This window comes from Salmo trutta, chromosome 13 (genome assembly GCF_901001165.1).
Source record: "Salmo trutta chromosome 13, fSalTru1.1, whole genome shotgun sequence".
In the NCBI taxonomy this organism is placed as follows: domain Eukaryota; kingdom Metazoa; phylum Chordata; class Actinopteri; order Salmoniformes; family Salmonidae; genus Salmo; species Salmo trutta.
In genome coordinates, this window is record NC_042969.1 from 15,981,827 (window position 1) to 16,004,787 (window position 22,961).

General features: G+C 40.8%; 1 protein-coding gene and 1 non-coding gene across 2 annotated transcripts in view; one reads left to right on the forward strand and one right to left on the reverse strand.

Annotated features, from left to right (window-relative positions):
- The window catches only part of LOC115205308 (BCL-6 corepressor-like protein 1), a 31,415-nt gene that overhangs the window by 3,201 nt on the left and 5,253 nt on the right, over positions 1 to 22,961 (forward strand). The window contains exons 3-7 of the mRNA XM_029771128.1: positions 18,313 to 18,400; positions 18,528 to 21,068; positions 21,422 to 21,545; positions 21,653 to 22,132; positions 22,535 to 22,743. Coding sequence (XP_029626988.1) covers positions 18,395 to 18,400; positions 18,528 to 21,068; positions 21,422 to 21,545; positions 21,653 to 22,132; positions 22,535 to 22,743 — 3,360 coding nt within the window. The 5' untranslated portion in view covers positions 18,313 to 18,394. The remainder of the gene's footprint in view (positions 1 to 18,312; positions 18,401 to 18,527; positions 21,069 to 21,421; positions 21,546 to 21,652; positions 22,133 to 22,534; positions 22,744 to 22,961) is intronic.
- On the reverse strand, positions 509 to 581 carry trnav-uac (transfer RNA valine (anticodon UAC)). The gene has a single exon. It is a non-coding gene; the product is annotated as a tRNA-Val (tRNA).

Genomic DNA, 22,961 nt, shown 5'->3' on the forward strand with positions numbered 1-22,961 from the left:
ACAGAGCCCTGACCTCAACCCCATCGAACACCTTTGGGATGAATTGGAACGCAGACTGCAAGCCAGGCCTAATCGCCCAACATCAGTGCCTGACCTCACTGATGCTCTTGTGGCTGAATGGAAGCAAGTCCCTGCAGCAATGTTGCAACATCTAGTGGAAAGCCTTCTCAGAAGAGTGGAGGCTGTTATAGCAGCAAAGTGGGGACCGACTCCATAATGCCCATGATTTTGAAATGAGATGTTTGACGAGCAGGTGTCCACATACCTTTGGTCATGTAATGTATTACATAGTAGGTTTGGTAACTGGTATGTAGACTAGTGACTGACAACTAAATCTGTAATCATCTGAGAATGTATTTTTAAATTATGTTTTAAATTGTCATTAGATAATAGATCTTAGATATTGGTTTGTGATGAGTGTATTACATTCAGCTGGCATAAAAGCTATCAGTCAAACATTGTATCAGTATAGAGCATTGAATGTTTTCTTTGGGTCATCAAAAAGTTGTGGTTCCACTGGGGCTTGAACCCAGGACCTTCTGCGTGTAAAGCAGACGTGATAACCACTACACTATGGAACCAACTGAATTCGTTTGTCAAATGCAAGGGTATTATAGATGAAGAAATCTTGCCCGTTTTTAATGTTTCTCATTACGATGAATATTGTTTGATCTATACTATCTGTATTTAACTGTTAGACATATTATGTGATTTTAATATATTCATTTTTAAGACAAGCGTGGAATTTCAGTATTGTTGTAATCTATTAGCTGTATAGGCCTATAATGGCGGGGAGTGCAGTCGTGTGTGTAACTGCATTTGCAATGGCAAGATATTTGGTTTACTGCTGAGTTGTGGCATATTAGTATTATCGCTACCTTTCTGCTTTGATCCAGCTCCACCTGCGGCATAGAAAGGGATACTAGTCACCAAATGTGAACTCGATCTAAAAATGACAAAATGTAACCGTTGCATGGACGTTAAAATGCTGGCCTATAATATACCACAGTTAATTCGCACCGATGTGTCTCTCATTGAGGCGGATCCATAATTTTTAGTTTACAATGTTGTGCAAAACCGAAACTTTTAACAGACTCAACTGACATCATGTTTCCGGAATGTCTGGAATGCATTGGTTGTGATTGATTGTGCTATGGATCTGTAGAAATAATTTGAGGCACTTGGTTATTTATTTTTACTGTGAATTTACCTATAATAACGGTTTTATAAATTGGAGAACATTTGACAGGCTCTCTATACAACAGGTTCGTCGGACCAACTCGTGCTGGTACGGAATGAAAAACTGTTATCCATTTCCGTCGCCTGTTTTGTTCAAGTGAGGAAAGCAGGGCACAGTGCGACACCCTCGTGACCACAACACAGTCTATCGAAAGAGCTCGCGTTTACCGGGAGGTAAAACTGGTTGTCTACCTACATTCTACTTGACTGGCTTCTTCGATTGCCGCTCTTGTCACTTGCAGCGAGTGTAAGGTTGAGGGTCTCTAATCCAAAGTAACTAAACGAAGTGTCTGTCCTCTCTTCGCAGCACATTGTAATATCGCAATTTTGTGCAATCGCCAATTAGTGTAAACATGACAGCAACATCGAGGGCGCTGGACTCCTGACATATAGGAAATAGCAATATTAACTTGACAGAAAATGAAGAAAATGGACACTCCAAATCAAATGTTATTTGTCATATGCTTCGTAGACAACAGGTGTAGACTAAGAGTAAAATGCTTACTTACGGGTCATTTTCCAACAATGCAGTTATAGATAAGATAAATAGAAATAGTGGCACAGTGAATAATGAATAAAAATAACGAGTAAAAATAGCATGGCTATACATAGGGAGTAGAAAATAACATGGCTATATACAGGGAGTAGAAAATAACATGGTTATATATAGGGAGTAGAAAATAACATGGCTATATACAGGGAGTAGAAAATAACATGGCTATACATAGGGAGTAGAAAATAACATGGCTATATACAGAGAGTAAAAAATAGCATGGCTATACATAGGTTGTAGAAAATAACATGGTTATATATTGGATGTTGAAAATAACATGGCTATACACAGGGAGTACAACAATAACATGGTTATATATAGGGAGTAGAAAATAACATGGTTATACATAGGGAGTAGAAAATAACATGGCTATATACAGAGAGTAAAAAATAACATGGTTATATATAGGGAGTAGAAAATAACATGGTTATACATAGGGAGTAGAAAATAACATGGTTATATATAGGGAGTAGAAAATAACATGGTTATACATAGGGAGTAGAAAATAACATGGCTATATACAGAGAGTAAAAAATAGCATGGCTATACATAGGTTGTAGAAAATAACATGGTTATATATTGGATGTTGAAAATAACATGGCTATACACAGGGAGTACAACAATAACATGGTTATATATAGGGAGTAGAAAATAACATGGTTATACATAGGGAGTAGAAAATAACATGGCTATATACAGAGAGTAAAAAATAACATGGTTATATATAGGGAGTAGAAAATAACATGGTTATACATAGGGAGTAGAAAATAACATGGTTATATATAGGGAGTAGAAAATAACATGGTTATACATAGGGAGTAGAAAATAACATGGCTATACATAGGGAGTAGAAAATAACATGGTTATACATAGGGAGTAGAAAATAACATGGCTATACATAGGGAGTAGAAAATAACATGGCTATATACAGAGAGTAAAAAATAGCATGGCTATACATAGGTTGTAGAAAATAACATGGTTATATATTGGATGTTGAAAATAACATGGCTATGCACAGGGAGTACAACAATAACATGGTTATATATAGGGAGTAGAAAATAACATGGTTATACATAGGGAGTAGAAAATAACATGGCTATATACAGAGAGTAAAAAATAACATGGTTATATATAGGGAGTAGAAAATAACATGGTTATACATAGGGAGTAGAAAATAACATGGTTATATATAGGGAGTAGAAAATAACATGGTTATACATAGGGAGTAGAAAATAACATGGTTATACATAGGGAGTAGAAAATAACATGGTTATATATAGGGAGTAGAAAATAACATGGTTACATATAGGGAGTAGAAAATAACATGGTTATACATAGGGAGTAGAAAATAACATGGCTATATACAGAGAGTAAAAAATAACATGGTTATATATAGGGAGTAGAAAATAACATGGTTATACATAGGGAGTAGAAAATAACATGGTTATATATAGGGAGTAGAAAATAACATGGTTACATATAGGGAGTAGAAAATAACATGGTTATACATAGGGAGTAGAAAATAACATGGTTATATATAGGGTGTAGAAAATAACATGGCTATACATAGGGAGTAAAAAATAACATGGCTATATATAGGATGTTGAAAATAACATGGTTATATATAGGGAGTAAAAACTAACATGGCTATACACAGGGAGTAAAAAATAGCATGGCTATACATAGGGAGTAGAAAATAACATGGCTATATACAGAGAGTAAAAAATAGCATGGCTATACACAGGGAGTAGAAAATAACATGGCTATATACAGAGAGTAAAAAATAGCATGGCTATACATAGGTTGTAGAAAATAACATGGTTATATATTGGATGTTGAAAATAACATGGCTATACACAGGGAGTACAACAATAACATGGTTATATATAGGGAGTAGAAAATAACATGGTTATACATAGGGAGTAGAAAATAACATGGCTATATACAGAGTAAAAAATAACATGGTTATATATAGGGAGTAGAAAATAACATGGTTATACATAGGGAGTAGAAAATAACATGGTTATATATAGGGAGTAGAAAATAACATGGTTATACATAGGGAGTAGAAAATAACATGGTTATACATAGGGAGTAGAAAAAAACATGGTTATACATAGGGAGTAGAAAATAACATGGCTATATACAGAGAGTAAAAAATAACATGGTTATATATAGGGAGTAGAAAATAACATGGTTATACATAGGGAGTAGAAAATAACATGGTTATATATAGGGAGTAGAAAATAACATGGTTACATATAGGGAGTAGAAAATAACATGGTTATACATAGGGAGTAGAAAATAACATGGTTATATATAGGGTGTAGAAAATAACATGGCTATACATAGGGAGTAAAAAATAACATGGCTATATATAGGATGTTGAAAATAACATGGTTATATATAGGGAGTAAAAACTAACATGGCTATACACAGGGAGTAAAAAATAGCATGGCTATATATAGGGAGTAAAAAATAACATGGCTATATATAGGATGTTGAAAATAACATGGTTATATACAGGGAGTAGAAAATAACATGGCTATACACAGGGAGTAAAAAAATAACATGGCTATACACAGGGAGTAGAAACTAACATGGTTATATATAGGGAGTAGAAAATAACATGGCTATACACTGGGAGTAAAAAATAACATGGTTATATATAGGATGTTGAAAATAACATGGTTATACACAGGGAGTAAAAAATAACATGGCTATATATAGGATGTTGAAAATAACATGGTTATATATAGGGAGTAAAAACTAACATGGCTATACACAGGGAGTAAAAAATAGCATGGCTATATATAGGATGTTGAAAATAACATGGCTATATACAGGGAGTAAAACATAACATGGCTATACACAGGGAGTAAAAAATAACGTGGCTATATACAGGGAGTAAAACACAACATGGTTATATATAGGATGTTGAAAATAACATGGTTATATATAGGATGTTGAAAATAACATGGTTATACACAGGGAGTAAAAAAAATAACATGGCTATATATTGGATGTTGAAAATAACATGGTTATATATAGGGAGTAAGAAATAGCATGGCTATATACAGGGAGTAAAAAATAGCATGGCTATACATAGGGAGTAAAAAATAACATGGCTATACACAGAGAGTAAAAAATAACATGGCTATACATAGGGAGTAAAAAATAACATGGCTATACACAGGGAGTAAAAACTAACATGGCTATACACAGAGAGTAAAAAATAACATGGGCATACACAGGGAGTAAAAAATAATATGGCTATATATAGGGAGTAAAAAATAACATGGTTATACATAGGGAGTAAAAACTAACATGGTTATATATAGGGAGTAGAAAATAACATGGCTATACACTGGGAGTAAAAAATAGCATGGCTATACACAGGGAGTAAAAAATAACATGGTTATATATAGGATGTTGAAAATAACATGGCTATACACAGGGAGTAAAAAAAATAACATGGCTATATATTGGATGTTGAAAATAACATGGTTATATATAGGGAGTAAGAAATAGCATGGCTATATACAGGGAGTAAAAAATAACATGGTTATACATAGGGAGTAAAAAATAACATGGTTATACACTGGGAGTAAAAATAACATGGTTATATATAGGATGTTGAAAATAACATGGCTATACACTGGGAGTAAAAAATAACATGGCTATACATAGGGAGTAAAAAATAACATGGCTATTTACAGGGAGTAGAAAAGAACATGGCTATATACAGGGAGTAAAAAATAACATGGCTATTTACAGGGAGTAGAAAATAACATGGCTATTTACAGGGAGTAAAAAATAACATGGCTATACACAGGGAGTAAGAAATAACATGGCTATATACAGGGAGTAGAAAAAAACATGGCTATTTACAGGGAGTAAAAAATAATATGGCTATACACAGGGAGTAGAAACTAACATGGCTATTTACAGGGAGTAGAAAATAACATGGCTATATACAGGGAGTAAAAAATAACATGGCTATATATAGGATGTTGAAAATAACATGGTTATATATAGGGTGTAAAAAATAACATGGCTATATACAGGGAGTAAAAAATAACATGGCTATATGTAGGATGTTGAAAATAACATGTTTATATATAGGATGTTGAAAATAACATGGCTATTTACAGGGAGTAAAAAATAATATGGCTATACACAGGGAGTAAAAAATAACATGGCTATATACAGGGAGTAAAAAATAACATGGCTATACAGAGGGAGTAAAAAATAATATGGCTATACACTGGGAGTACCAGTATATAGCCATGTACAAACTCTTATTTACATTTTCGTCATTTAGCAGACGCTCTTATCCAGAGCGACTTACAGTAGTGAATGCATACATTTCATTTCATGCATTTTTTAAAATGTAATTATTATTATTTTCTTATTTTGTACTGGACCCCGTGGGAATTGAACCCACAACCCTGGCATTGCACACACCATGCTGGCATTGCAAACACCATGCTCTACCAACTGAGCCACAGGGAATCCTCTTATGATAACGAGATAGGCCTATGCTTTTACACCAAAAATATTTTACGTCATCACCATGATGGTCATGTGTTATGCATTTAATTAGAGAAGAAAATCCCAAATTAGTGCCACAATTATTGTATTGTTATAGTTTAGTAACTTTCCTAATATACATGTCATTTTCAGGAAGAAATATCCAGTAGCCAAATATTATGATAGGAATATGATAATATGATATGACATCATATTACAATTACGATTGTCATATTTGTCATTTGACTACCACTCTGTCAGCTATCTAATGATGGTTCAGAAAAACACACACTTGGAAGCATGCGACCAAAACACCACTTTGGCCACCAGAGTTCGGCTGTAGTGGTAGACCTATTCATTATTTGTAGACCTATTCATTATTGGAAAAGAATGATTCCAAAGATGTCCATGTTTTGGAAAAGGAATTTACAATTATATAATAAAAGGCTCGACTACGGTCACCACCTGTTATGCACCTCTAGGCCCCTGTCGGCGCTAGGACCCAGTGTGCGCGATTTTCATCTCCAGCTGCTGCGTTCTGAAAACGGGCGATGAGGGAAGATCGCGAGGAGAAGTCAAAATTTCACTCCGGAATTATTCTACCAAAAATTCATATCAGTGACACCTACAGAAGTCACCAAGTCTCAAGCAATCACTTGTCGCGGTGTGAAAGGCTCTATTTGCAAGCTTTGCGAGGGCAGTTTGGAGCGCAAGGTAAGGCGGTGCGATACCATGCGATTAATAACAAAGGCGTACTGGCGAGCAGGGGGCATTAAGGGGGGCAGGGTACTACGCCATGGAGGGCAACAGTCAACTCTCCCAAACTTTGCTGTCAATAATTGTGTACAGTAAAGTTTGTAAATACATGTACAGACCATAACAACCCTGTCTAAAGGTATTCAAGGTGTGCACTTGGTAATTTAAAGACGTCTTCAAGTCTCATGATAAACATGTCACATGTTTCTTGGGGTGAAATCCTGTCTCAGTAGGCAGTGGTCCATATTCTATTTTGCTAAGGCTACTACATCCCTAAAAAAATCTAAAGTGAATTCTAGTTTCACACTGTATTTTATTATAATATTATTAACCATCTGCCATGAGTTTACACCTCAGTGGCATCCTCAACCTGCCAACTCAGAGCATCGTCTCCAACTTGTTCTCTGCCTCCATGGTATAGGCTAGGATGATTTACTCCATTATCGACGTAAACATTATACCAGGTAAAGACAACCGCGAACTCAGACGTGACAGGACATGCCTTAGGCCTACTCTGTAGGGGCAGTATCCCAGGCCTAGGTTGTTTGGATAAGGCGTTAGAATATTCCATAAATCGACCAAATTTACTCAAAGTAGCCGAAGCCCCGTTTTGAAAGGGAACGACGGTCATTTTCACAAGGCCTTCAACAAAACACTGTGGCTTCATTCACTGTGAACTTGCTGTTTTAAGTGTGATTGTTTTGATCACCAGTCAGATTTACACTGGAATACTGTAATTCACTGTATTTAAGTTGTTTGAACCTATAGCTTCAAACGTCCGCTGGTAGTGGCAGTGACTAAAACTCGTCGATAACTGGAGAAGCCCCGAGCAGCCGGTCACTACCGGGATTGCTTTCGCTCTGTCGTTGAGGTCTCTGGGTAACCCCCGCTCCGACACAATGCATTGTGAACACTGCCAACAACCTGGTTCCGCTTATAGGAAGGCACATTCAAAATCAGGCGTGTTATTATGTAGCTCGGGCGGTGTGACGTTTATATTTGTCCTATTTTGATATTTGGCTATATGTCAATATTAGGCTGACCGCCGACATGCAGCACTCACTGCTGTTCGCGAGTGAACGGTGTTGGGAAATGGGCAAATTATCCTACACACCGAAAGCTATCTTCACGGAGATGAAGCCTGCGAAATAGTTGAAAGACGAACGTGTGTCCGTCCGATGGGGGTGCATCACTGTGCTGCAACGGCTGCGGCCGGGAGACAGTGAAGAAATAGGTCATTGTTAAACAACCAACATAAATGTTTACTTCCATCATCATTTAGACTACCTGATATTTAGACATTTGCTATAACGGAATTTATATTTACAATGTCTGTCATTCATAAGTCGGTGATATTCATTTCCAGATGGTTACTTCGTTTTCACCTGCATAAGCTATGATGCAGGTAAGAGTCCCGCGCCGGCCTGATTCTAGATAGACGAAATTGTTATAAGCCATGTGCCAAAGGCTTTTCTCTAGATATCAACTGTAAGAGCGAGTGGGCTGCTGAATGTTTTGGGGTAGGCTATTATGTTAATTCTGCAGTAAGCAAAAACAATCCAGGCTTCGAGACCTGTGTCTAACCGTTTTGACCTTGCAAGGTAATATAACTTATAGGTTCTCAGCCTTATTAAATCGCCCAAGTCTCCAAAGATTCCAATGTATTTTTTTAGGACAGGTGCCTGTTCAAATGAACTGTAAGATGTATCCATATAACCTGACACTCGTTGAAACTTGCATTCAGTGTTATATTGGTTGAACCTTGATCATTCACACCTATTTTACCTCAGCATTCTTTATAACTCTATGAAAACAATTAATCAATGCTCCAAAACTTTTAGTTTACTTGATATATGTGTTGTTAATTACCACCTGTAAAGGCTTATATGAGTTGAGTGCTTATTAACATAATATTTTGTCATAAAAACGTGTAGGTCACTTTACATGTTGAAATAATAGTCTCTTGGCTGATACACTTCTAAAACATCAAGCATGTCTCATTCTTATTGTATGCAGATATATTGATCGGCATGATAATTCTCAGTTAAAAGGCCTTCATGCGGGACACGGTGCCAATATTATATGAGATAAAGGTAGAGTTACTCAACACATTATGCACATTTAAAAAAACAGTGATTCATCTCACCTTCTGTAGTATATTTCCAGAATGACACCGTCTTGCATGGCCTACAACCTACAAATTGATGTCCATGGTTGTCTAGAAATCAGTGAGACCAACAGGAGGAAATAGCCTATAGCATGATAAATGTAGGCCTATTGCACGTTTATGAAGGGTCAGATTGTCATGTGTTTCAAATGATGAAATACTGATCAGAGACTGAAATGATAAAATGTGATGCATCTCTATAGGAAATCACTCTTGTCTTATTTGAGTACTCTTGAGTGATGTAAATAAATAATTTTCCATATACACTGAGCGTACAAAACATTAAGAACACATTCCTCAGAACAGCCTCAATTCATCGGGCATGGAATCAACAAGGTATCGAAAGCATTCCACAGGGATGCTGGCCCAAGTTGACTCGAATGGTTCCCACAGTTGTGTCAAGTTGGCTGGATGGCCTTTGGGTGGTGGACCATTCTTGATACAAGCGGCAAACTGTTGAGTGTGAAAATCCCAGCAGCGTTGCAGTTCTTGACACACTCAAACCTGTGCGCATGGCACCTATTACCATGCCCCGTTCAAAGGCACCTAAATATTTTGTCTTGCCCATTCACCCTTTGAATGGCACACATACACAATCCATGTCTCAATTGTCTCAGAGCTTAAAAATCCTAATTTAACCTGTCTTCTCCCCTTCATCTACACTGATTGAAGTGGATTTAACAGGGGACATCAATAATTCACCTGGATTCACCTGGTCTGTCTATGTCATGGAAAGAGCAGTTGTTGCTAATGTTTTGTACACACAGTGTATATTTGGAATTTTCCCTGTTTAAGTCATGAAGCACAGTGTGAATTCATTCGAACCATTCATCCTCAGAAATTAATTTTAATCTCAGAAAGTTTGTCTAACAGATAAAGCTATCCGCACAGTGATGAAGAAATGAATAACCATGCAAGACGGGTCAAAGAGGGACTGAAGGCCCTATAGGCTGTGCTGTGACTGTATGAATGAATTTGAGAAGGAAGGGACAATGGCATTAAAGAAGTGGAGGAGTTGGGAGGACAGCGAAGGTCAATGTAAAGAGAATGGGGGAGAGACCAGGTAAATAAACATACAGGATACAGTACCAAGTCAAATAGGGGAGGGGAGACAGATGTGGGGTGTGAGATGGGGAAATTGTGCATTTCTGGATATCAGTCATTTAGGATAATGATTGGGGAGGGGATTGAAATTTAATGTGGATGCCTGGAATAGGCGAGAAAGGGGGTTGTAATTCAGGGAATTGATCAAGGTCAGTGTTTGGATGTTTGAAGTACAAGTTCGTTGGAGGCCTGATTGTCAAAGGAGAGGCAATGAGGGGCAATGTGCACTGTTAAGTAAATGACTTAAATGTAAATGTAGGTAAGCAGGGCGTGTACAACTGGGCCTCGAGGGGTGATCATATAGTGTGGTCGTATTTTTCCTAATTCTTGTCGTCAAAATTGAATGTTTTATGCTTTATATGAAAGTCTGTCCAAATAGATTTCTGCCGCCTACAACAAGGCTATATTCTTAGACCATACATCAAATCCATAAAGGCTACAGTAAGTTGTTATGATAATGATGGGGACTCCATAACATAACTAAACCGTGAAATGTGAGTATTTCCCTTTCACACACCCGACAGGATCTCGGCCCCCTCGTGTTAATTCCTTTGAACCAATACCTCTCTCACTTTTTTTGTTGGCCCTCTTTAGTCCATAATGCAACCATCCGCAAGGGTACTTCCATTCATTGGATTATGAAAGATTGTTATTCCTGCATTCATTCATTATAAATCGGTGTCTTTATGATGAAAATGTCAATTTTCACTTTGTTACTTCGGTAAGCTTTTTCAGTTTAGCGCACCGCTGCGATCCCCCTTTCCCCTTGAGCGGCTGGAGTACCTCGTTGCATGCTGGTACTTGCAGTCCTTACTCCTCCCACCACAGGGTTTGTATAGTTTGCGCGTGGGTAGCCAAACACTACAAATCCCAGACTATCAGTCCACCTTCTGCCCCTTCTCTCCCACCAGACCGTAGACCGAGATACGGTACGGACTGTCTTGACAAAACCCCCCCGGACTTTCAGAACCGAAAACCGTCGAGATTAGTGAACAGCAACGGACAAGAACGAAAGACTTGATTCTCGCTGGAGCCGTGATATATACTGTTCATTTACACCCTGGACGAACGGGTTTGTAATTGTTTGTGCCATTTGACATCGTTATCTTGCTTGCTAAGTACCCTTCGAATTATTCAGTATCAGGGACGAGACGACTCGGTTCGGGTCGGACTCATGCATGTCTTTGAACACAGAAGCGGTTCGGTAAGGGCCGATGAAAGACAGTCAAATCAACATTTTGTGTCGCACGGCCGGAGATAAATACAGTAGCCTGTCTAAACATGCATAGCACTGTGTAATGCAGACCAATACTGGCTTCGCGGAGACTTTGCTGCGCAGCGATCTGACATTTTTTCGTGGTATTTTGAACCTGAGTTACATTTTGTTTTCCTTATTGTGTATGGTGCACGTTACAGTAGCCAACTACAAGTTCTGTGTAGATTGTTGCCCTACACTCTGTTAGTTCTGAAATACTTTTCGTCAGAAAATTAGCAAAGGAAACAGTCAGCTAAAGTGCAATGTATCCCTCATACAATCAATTTCAGTCTATTCAATACAGTCCAACATTATATATTTACCTCGTTTCTTCAATTATGTTTTTTTATCAGTGAAATACGTCATGGACACTACCTCGTGGTCTATGGATTGATTAAATAATATGGGCATTGGAGTTTGGAATGTTTGTTCCGTGATATTTGGCTATCGATTGATGTTGGCAAGATTATGTGACGGTAGTTGTCCACATTGTGCAAGTGCGGATGAACGATGTAAGTATTTGATAAGGCAAAATAAATTCTCGAGTCAGTGGTTTCGTTCTAGATATTGGAAATGCATGCTTTGTAGCCTATTATGCTGGTTGCTATCGCATCATTCTCGCTTCAAAAATCAAGGATACATTTGGTTCCATTTTGATCATGTGTAGTCTGTTTTGACTGATCACCTGAGAGGCAATAGTGTCGTCCTTTCCTTTTATGATACGACTGCTCTCCAGCTCTTTGGGCGAGTGGGATGCCCGGAGTTTTAGCGTGAATATGTTTTTTTTTTTTATAGAGATTGAACTAATTTTTCGATTAGTTGAACTAGTGGAATAAAACGACCCAGCTCGTCGACTGTATTTTCTGCATCATCAAACGCATATAGATTTGACTCACGGATGCGTCTCTTTTGTGCATGAGGGCTGTGCAGTCCATTGACAGGGAGCAGGTAACTAGTCTGGAGTCCGAGGGAGATTATTTTACTCCTCTTTTAGACGTAGCAGATTGACTCTGGGTTAGCCACCTCATTATAGTTGGGACAGATGTGACTCAGTTTTGCCAGCATGGTGTGCAGTCTGACAAAATATATGTTTATCAAATACATCCATAGCATTCCAGTTGGATACTCAGCAGATGAGACGATTTAACTGTAGCACAAAGACAAACTAGCAGTATTAGCAAATAGCAACATGATGTTATGCGATAATGAATGCAGAAGCCTCTCATATTCAGTTATGTACTTGCAACTATATCCAGCCCATGTTTGCCGACTTCAGCGGAGAGACATAGCCTACCTGGGCTGTCATTCACGTTTTACGTTACGGGTATGTTTCGGCAACTACAGTGATCTTAACACCTCGATGCATTGCCCTCATATTTGCTGGTGGATAGTTATAAACGGACCCATTTGTAGTCGTCTCATTTATTGTCGGGTGGCTTACCCTTTCCTCGCAGGGTGTGTTGACTGGATGTCTGAAAGCATTTGAAGTGTTGCTTTCTGTCAGATATATTCATTAAGGTGCCATTATTTAGGAATACTACAAGATTCATATGATTGTGGGTGCATATGATACTTACATCCAGGGTTTGAGTTTCAGGGCGGTCCAGAAGAAGGGGTTGGGGGAGGAATTACTGTTCATTGATGTTCGAACAAACAGACATCAATAGAGCACACAGATGATCATATTATCACATTCACATGAATTGTTAGACTATTACTTACGATTCTGTATTAATATCAGTTATGTAGTGGTAAAATTGTTTTGTGTAATTTGCATAATTGCACACATAACAGAAAAAAAAACGACATGATTGCAAAGAGGCAGGCGAAATTAAAAGTCAGTCAGATCAATAATATAAGCATTATGAGCTTTGATCAACGCTGGGAGCAATATTTACATGTTGACCTGTAATAGATTTTCTTGATTGTGTACAAAATATACACTGAGAATGCAAAACATTAAAAACACCTTCGTAATATTTAGTTGCACCCTCCTTTTTGCCCTCAGAACACCCTCAATTCATCGGGGCATTGACTCTACATGTTGTCAAGCGTTCCACAGGGATGGTTGTCTATGTTGACTCCGATGCTTCCCACAGTTGGGTCAAGTTGGCTGGATGTCCTTTGGGGGGTGGACCATTCTTGATACACACAGGAAACTGTTGAGCATGAAAAACCCAGCAGCGTTGCAGTTCTTGACACATTCAAACTGGTGCGCCTGGCACCTGCTACCATACCCCAATCAAAGGCACTTCAATCTTTTGTCTTGCCATTTACCCTCTGAATGGCACACATACACAGTCCATGTCTCAATGCTTGAAAATCATTCTTTAGCCTGTCTCCTGCCCTTCTTCTACACTGATTTGAAGTGGATTTAACAAATGACCTCAATAAGGGATCCTAGTTTCACCTGGTCAGTCTATGTCATGGAAAGAGCAGGTGTTCTTAATCTTTTGTACACTCAGTGTATGTAAACTGAACAAAAATATGAACACAACATGTAAAGTGTTGGTCCCATGTTTCATGAGCTGAAATAAAAGATCCCTGACTTTTTCCAAAATGCGCAAAAAAGCATATTTTGTAGTTTTGTCACACAACACAATGCCACAGACGTCTCAAGTTTTGAGCGAGCGTGCTATTGGCATGCTGACTGCAGGAATGTCCACCAGAGCTGTTGCCAGAGAATTTAATGTTAATTTCTCTACCATAAGCCATCTCCAATGTAATTTTAGAGAATTCGGCAGTACGTCCAACCGGCCTCACAACTGCAGACTACATGTATGGCGTTGTGTGGGTGAGCAGTTTGCTGATGTCAACGTTGTGAGTAGAGAGCCCCATGGTGGAGGTGGGGTTATGGTATGGGCACAACACAATTGCATTTTATTGATAACAATTTTAATGCACAGAGATACCGTGACGAGATCCTGAGGCCTATTGTCATGCCATTCATCCGCTGCCATCAACTCATGTTTCAGCATGATAATGCACAGCCCCATGCCGCAAGGATCTGTACACAATTCCTGGAAGCTGAAAATGTCCCAGTTCTTACATGACCTGCATACTCACCAGACCTGTCACCTATATACCATGTTTGGGATGCTCTGGATATCCAGCAACTTCGCACAGCCATTGAAGAGGAGTGGGACAACATTCCACAGGCCACAATCAACAGCCTGATCAACTCTGTGAAGGAGATGTGTCACGCTGCATGAGACAAATGGTTGTTACACCAGATATTGACTGGTTTTCTGAATCATGGTATCTGGTATCTGTATTCCCAGTCTCGTGAAATCCATAGATTATGGCCCAATTCATTTTTTTCAATTGACTGATTTCCTTATTCATATAAGGAAATCAGTCAATTGAAAAAAATGAATTAGGCCATAATCTATGAATTACACGAGACTGGGAATACAGATACCTGGACCGCCCTGTAACTTAGTAAAATCGTTGAAATTGTTGCATGTTGAGTAAATATTTTTGTTCAGTATACAAGTATTAACTCAAGTGGGAATACTTACAGTACCAGTCAAAAGTTTGGACACACCTACTCATTCAAGGGTTTTTCTTTATTTGTACTATTTTCTACATTGTAGAATAATAGTGAAGACATCAAAACTATGAAATAACACATATGGAATCATGTAGTAACCAAAAAAGTGTTAAACAAATCAAAATATATTTTAGATTTTAGGTTCTTCGAAGTAGCCACCCTTTGCCTTGATGACAGCTTTGCACACTCTTGGCATTCTCTCAACCAGTTTCATGATGTAGTCACCTGGAATGCATTTCAATTAACAAGTGTGCCTTGTTAAAAGTTAATCTGTGGAATTTATTTCCTTCGTAATGCGTTTGAGCCAATCAGTTGTGTTGTTTTAAGGTAGGGGTGGTATACAGAAGATAGCCCAATTTGGTAAAATACCAAGTCCATATTATGGCAAGAACAAATAATAATAAAAAATAAGCAAAGAGAAACGACAGTCCATCATTGCTTTAAGACATGGTCAGTCAATCTGGAAAACTTCAAGAGCTTTGAAAGTTTCTCCGAGGGCAGTCGCAAAAACCATCAAGCGCAATGATGAAACTGACTCTCATGAGGACCACCACAGGAAAAGGAAGATCCAGAGTTACCTCTCCTGCAAAGGATAAATTAATTAGAGTTACCAGCCTCTGAAATTGCAGCCCAAATAAATGCTTCACATAGTTCAAGTAACAGACACATCTGAACATCAACTGTTCAGAGGAGACTGCATGAATCAGGCCTTCATGGCCGATTTGCTGCAAAGAAACCACTACTAAAGGACACCAATAAGAAGAAGATACTTGTTTGGGCCAAGAAACACAAGCAATGGACATTAGACCGGTGCAAATCTGTCCTTTGGTCTGATGAGTCCAAATGTGAGATTTTTGGTTCCAACTGCCGTGTCTTTCTGAGACGCAAAGTAGGTGAACGGATTATCTCTGCATGTGTGGTTCCCACCGTGAAGAATGGAGGAAGAGGTGTGATGGTGTGGGGGTGCTTTGCTAGTGACACTCAGTGATTTATTTAGAATTCAAGGCACACTCAACCAGCATGGCTACCACAGCATTCTGCAACAATACGCCATCCCATCTGGTTTGCGCTTAGTGGGGCTATCATTTGTTTTTCAACAGGACAATGACCCAACACCCCTCCAGGCTGTGTAAGGGCATTTTGACCAAGGAGAGTGATGGAGTGCTGCATCAGATGACCTGGCCTCCACAATCACCCGACCTCAACCCAATTGAGATGGTTTGGTATGAGTTGGACTGCAGAGTGAAGGAAAAACAGCCAACAAGTGCTCAATCCTTCAAGACTGTTGGAAAAACATTCCAGGTGAAGTTGGTTGAGAGAATGCCAAGAGTGTGCAAAGCTGTCATCAAAGCGAAGGGTGGCTACTTTGAAGAATCTAAAATATATTTTGATTTGTTTAACACTTTTTTGGTTACTACATGATTCCATATGTGTTATTTCATAGTTTTGATGTCTTCACTGTTATTCTACAATGTAGAAAATAGTAAAAATAAAGAAAAACCTTTGAATGAGTAGGTGTGTCAAAACTATTGACTGGTACTGTATAAATATATTTGTTTTGGGGGGGGATCCTCATATATATCTACGGCCCTTGTTACTATCTGATGAGATGTCATTGCTAACTGCTCTCTTTATTTTGGAATGTAGGCATCATGGCAGGGAAACAAAGCTTGACGTGCATTTTGAGTCTTCTTTACTCTCCTGTGCTTTGAGATGTATCAACTGTAGGATTCATTCTTGATAATAGAGTATCTGTAGTTAAGAATTTGAATTACATTATATGGCGTTATTCCTCGGGTTCTCTTCTCCTTGACTCTTGGATTGATTTCTTAAATGAGCTGGAAATGGGTTGAGGCCGCTTGAATGAGTTTGGTATAGGGATTTCAGAATGGTACCGCCACCTGCTTCCCATGTTTCTTCTTCTCTCTGTGGTCTCAGACAGTCCACTATGCTGCAGCATGCATGGCTTGGTCAGCACTGACCGAGTCCATCCGTTCAACACTAAGGAGAACTGTGAGAGATGTCATAAAATATGGTTTCCATCTTTAAAGCAATATGTGCCAATTTTCCTTGGCTCAGAGTAGGGTTGTGACGATACCAGTATCGTAATATTTTTTCCATGGAATTAAAAAAAAAAAAAACCACTGTATGTAAAATAGTGTGTGCTGTAGCTGGGAAAACAGATACATGTGACTCTGGATGACAACATGATGATGTTTGTTTTCAACATTAGGGCTGTTCTCTTCGTTGTTTTGTTTCCTTGCCTCGATACTAACGAGTTTTATGATACTGGTATCATCAAGGCCCGAGTTAAGAGGGAAAAACATCAATGGCAATGTTCTTTATGTCCATGCAAATAGGCCTACTCATAGCTGAACTACAAAATATAAATATAGAGTAAGTGAAAGTTATTGGCAAATATGCCTTGTACCAATATTGCATTTTTCTTTATAAGGTTAACATACCATAGAGTAAAAAAAATAAAGTCATAATTAACGTATATATCTTTACTTCAACATCCAAGCCTTCCTGGTGTGTGTCACTGAGGACGGTGACATCTCTCGTCATCAAGCTTCTCTTTGGGCTGAGACACACTAATAGCGTTTGCTGGCTGAGAGTACTTAGCACCTCTGAATGTAAGTGTCGGTAGTCAGACGTCTACAGCGGGTGGTCTCTAAATGCGTTGAATGATTGGCAGACGAACGCTACATCCACATTCGGTGTGATGCGTGTGCAAGCCTTTACACATAGAAAACAATCAAGCACTTTCTCAATAAATCCCCTGAAAATCGTTAAACAATTATGTCTAGCCTAAATGTGCCAATTTAACATAAATGTGTACTACTTTTATGAATATTTGGTAGCGTTAGCAGTAGGCTGGCTAAACGGTTTCGCAACACTACAAGGTTACTAATATTTTTCTAACCTCTTCTATGACAAGACTCATGAGCTAAAAATAATCAGCCATTTTGACCAGTTTCGGTTGTATTGAGCCAATGTTACCATGATGAAAATGTATGCAATATCTGTGCAATTGTCTCTCTTCCAGAATGTTTGACATTGTTTTTTATAATCTAATGCAGTTACAGCTTTGTTTTATGTTAACGAAAATATGCTCATCACAGATCATATGTCGTCTGTTCATTCAACAGCATAGCATCCTATACAGAGGAAGACCTTGCTGCAGACCTGAGGTCAACTACACCCAAGAAATGTTGTGTTAAGGAAACGCATATGCAGGTAATTGTTGTGCCTGATCACTGACTGAGTGAACTGTAAGCTTCACAGATGATGCTATGGTGCTTTACCTGAGAGATATTTGCATGAGCAGTGAACATGGGCTTTATGTACCTTTCTTGTTATCTAGGTGGATCCCACTCCAATGAATGTAGGGGATGGAGGCACGGTGAGCCGAGAGATCGGTGCTCCCATTAAAGTGTCTGCGAGCATGGTGGGGAATCCCCCTCAGACGCTGCCCCCTGAGCTCAGAGGAGATGTGCCCTTCAGTCAGCCAAATAAGACCATCACAGCAACAGACTGTAAAACGCAGATCAACGTCTGTTCAGACCCTAGCAACTTCAACCATTGCCCAGTGGTCCATCCCCCGCAAGAACACAGCAATGCTCCAACGTCAGGCCCTCCCCTCATTAGCTCTGACAAGAGAGTCGACAAGAAGAGATCAGAGGTCCCTAAACCCAAGGCTGATGGTGCTGGGGTCGTTCCCACACATCAGTGGCCGTGTGGTACAAAGAACAGCCCTGAGGACCCAGTTAACCCAAGTCACAGCAGTGTGACGTCCAATAAGAAACCACATACTCAGACCCAGCCAGTGATTGGTCTTCCAGCTGGGTTTCAGTGTTCAACACTATTTAAACCAGGCCAGCCTGTTGCTTTTCTTCCCTCCACTAACTTTTCATCCCCACTCTGCAAAATCACTCTTCCACCCGCGTTGGGTCAGATCGCAGCATTGCGAGAAGCCACAGGCAGTCAGTTTCAGAAGGGGAGTCAACCACAAAGCGCAGCTGCTGGCGTGGCACCACTGCTGCGGACCTATCCATATCACTTCTCAGTGGGTCGAAGTCCAGCACTTGAAAAGAAAACACCCACCGCAACACACAAACTCAAAAGTAAGTCGACGTCCAGTAGCAAGAGCTCCAAAGCTGGAGGGGAGCAGAAATCCTCCATCGCCTCAGTGGTGGCCTCTCCCACTATCACTCTCCCAGCATTAGGCTCTGCCCCACCAACCCGCTTCACGTTGTCTCCCACCGCTGCCATCTGCTGTGGCCCTTCACTGGCCAGCATCACCACTCAGGGCAGGCTGCTGAACCATGTGGAGAAAGGCCCTCCGCACCGCAGTGCAGACAAGACATCTGTAGGCTTTCTAAAACTGAAGGCTTCGTCTGCTGCTAAGGACCATACGGTCACTTGCCCGACTGAAGCAAGGGACGTTCCCCTCGACCTGTCCGCCAAGTCGAAGCGGCCAAAAGCGGTCAAAGATCCTCCAAACACGGTTGCCACCACAGAGCATCTCCATAACGAGGCATGTCAGAAAGTTGCCCTCCATCCAAAGAGGCCATACCCAATCCTACCCGACACCCACAGAAATGGAGCTTATCAAAAGCAGAGCAGCAGGCCCCTAAATCACCAGGGTATGGAACCCAAATCATCCTGGGTCAAAGGTTGCTCTCAAGGCCCTATTAATAACCTCCCAGGAACCTATGTAGGTGTGGCCAGCCCCATACTTGCTTCCACCCTACGTAGCAAAGATGGGAAGGGGTCCTTTGAGGATGAGTTCCAGACTTTCGCTAGACAGGAGACTATCTCTATCATTGACCAAGGGGAACACCTGGCCTCAAGGGGAAAGAAGGCATTGTTCATGACGAAGGACAACCAGCACGTTCATGTTATCAAGCACTCTAACAGTACCAGCCCAGGTGTAACACAAAGCTGTCCCTTTAAGGGGGCTTTCTCCACAGCTCTGCCCGGCTCTACCAACTCACACTCTTATCAGAAATCTGCAAGTGTCAAAGCAGCAATCCCATACTCCCTCACTGTTGTCAAGCCATTATGGCAGCAACCACCACTTCTTCCTTACCAAGGTGCTTCTGTTCAGAGAAAGATCAGTCCAGGGTCTCCCAAGGTCAAGGGGGCCACAGGTTCAGAAGGTCCCACATTTCAGAGTGCCCATCAAAGCCTGTCCAGAATGTCCCCGCTGTCCAACCTTGAGTCCATAGTGAAGCAAAAAGCTCTAGAGACCACTGCATTGACTGGCGAGGGATACTGCCATCTATCGCCTATGGCATCCAGAAAGGCCGTGGTGAGCTCCCACACAATGGGCCAGGACACATTGTTCCGTCAGACTGCTGCCTTTGGATGTCCACCTATCAGATCTGTGGAGAACAAAGAGACACTTTCCTCTAAAGGGTATTCCACACAAGTTATGAACAAACTTGAGAAAACAGGTGTCTCTGAGTGCAGAGAAAAGAGCTCTGAGAAACATGTTAAACTGGGGGAGCAGGTGGGTGGAAAAGAGATACAGGTCTTTGGGAGTAGTGGTTCAGCTAACAGAAACAGGATGGACAGCAAATTAGCCCAGGAGTTGGAGGGAGGAATGGTGAAGGAGGAGAGGAAGGCTACTGCTGGTCTCGATCCCCGTGCTAAATTGGAGGGGATTGCCCTATCCATCCTCACTGGCCAGTGTGCAGGGGTAGCCGAGGTGGAGAAGAAGACCAATGGAACTAAAGAGGAGTCTCCCACCAAACCAAAAGCTGCCTTCACCAAACAGAAGAAGCCCCCTAGTCCAAGGAAGCCGGAAAAAGAGAAGTCTTCAAAGAAGGCTGTGGTGCCAGTGAAGAAAAAGCCAGGCCAGGAGACCACTCCAGTTAGGAAAGAACCACGTCCCAAAAAGGTAAGTTGTTATTCTGCTTTTGTAATATTTACAATCCCATCAAGGTGTGTTTTGATTACGTGTTGTACAATGACATTATTCTCTTTTGTTGGTTGAACAAAGAAAGACGGGTATAACATTCACACACTTGAAACACTTGTCCGCATTTATAATGAAGCAGAATTGAAAAAAAGATGTGAAATATCAATATCAACTTACCTGTCTGTATTATGATTCAAGTATACTGATTGAAATACAAAGGCAATTCAGTGCTTATACAGTCCGTATGCTCTCTGTTACCATCAAAGCTTTACGATCAATTGCCTGAATGGCCCATTTAGTGCTCTCACTCTGTCCCTTGTGTGTTGCCACAGAAGAAACCATGTGCACCTGTACTGGAGCACAGTCTGTCGCTGGCTGAACCATCCCCACACAGGGAGGAGGGAGAGAACACTAGCAGCCCCACTGATAACAAGCAGACTGCTCACAACAAACCAGGTATTTCTATCTCTTCTGATAGATTAGAACATCACATACTACATCAGCCAAAGATCTAATCAGAAATCCTTTATTATGATTCCTCTGTCCACGTTGTTTTGGAGTAGGTTTTGAAGTAGGTTTCACAGGTAATGGGAGCAGTCCTCTCCCCAGTCCCCAGTGCTCTGAGACCCCAGTCTCCTTCAGCAGCCCTGGAAGACCCAATAAGCAGCCAGCGTGCTCAGAGAGCTCCACCCCCAGGCTGAGGAGGGGCCGACGGAGGGGTGATGAGGCTTGGCTGGACGACTGGGGCTTCGCTCCTCCACCTCCCCCAAATCTCCCCCACCCCCCTACAGCCCCTCCTCTCCAGCCTGCCCGCCGGCCCAGGGGCAGACCGCGCACCAACCCCCTGCCTGAGAAGGCTGCCCAGGGCAAGGCCAGACCCGCCCCCAGCACTGAGGGAGACGCCCTCAAACACAAGAAACGGTCCCGCTGCCGGAACAGGAAATACCAGAATGGGGAGTACATCACGGGGAAGGACAGGGATGGAGACGGAGAGGGGGAGGAGAGATCTGTCACCACCAGGCAGGGCACTCAATCTGAATCAGGTACTGTTCACCTGGAAATGGAATAAATAGAAGCAGCTGCAGGTTTGTCTGGATGTGGTTAATATCACAGTGGGCCTTACACAAGGCAAAGTTGGTACGAGTTGAATGACTGAATAGAACTGTATACAGTGTAACTGGTTTCGTATGCAGTAGCTTCCCATTATTTGCAGCTTATTATGTTAAAACATCCATATATCCTTAAAGTGCTGTTAACCCACAGTTTATTTTGCATGGCATACTTCAGGAGAGATGGAAGGCATGTTTAATGTGATGGGGACTTTGGTTCTGGTCTCATTGTTTTCTTGTCTTGTAGCTTCATATGAGCCTGTCGGTACACATGTTTAAATAACATCCAATACACTGCTTAGAACCATTGAGTAAATATTTGCTGCGTTTCTGTAGATTTGACGGCTGCCATGTACCCACGCCTCAGTGCCACTCTGATCTGCCGTGGCGCCAGCCCAGAGCCTGATCCCAGGAGGCCCTCGTTCACCCGCTCAGGGTCGGTGCGGCGCCCGGACAGAGAGGCCTCCCCAGAGCCCAGCGACAAACCCTCTGGGAAGAGGAAGTTCAAGAGCAAGCACTTGAGTGACACAGATGAGCCCAAGAAGGTAGGAAGTTCAGCGGCATCCATCACAGAGGCCATAGGTCTGGACTTTGTGTTTCCTGCCAAACAGATCCTTGTTGTGAGATACAGCGTGCTGTGATAAGCCTAAAAGCTTAGCTCATGGTTCCCCCTTGTGGCGCAAATCACTACTACAACATATTAAAAAAAAATTGTGCTCTGGCAGCTGATTTCCTCCAGCGCAGTGTGAGGCCGTTCGTCCTT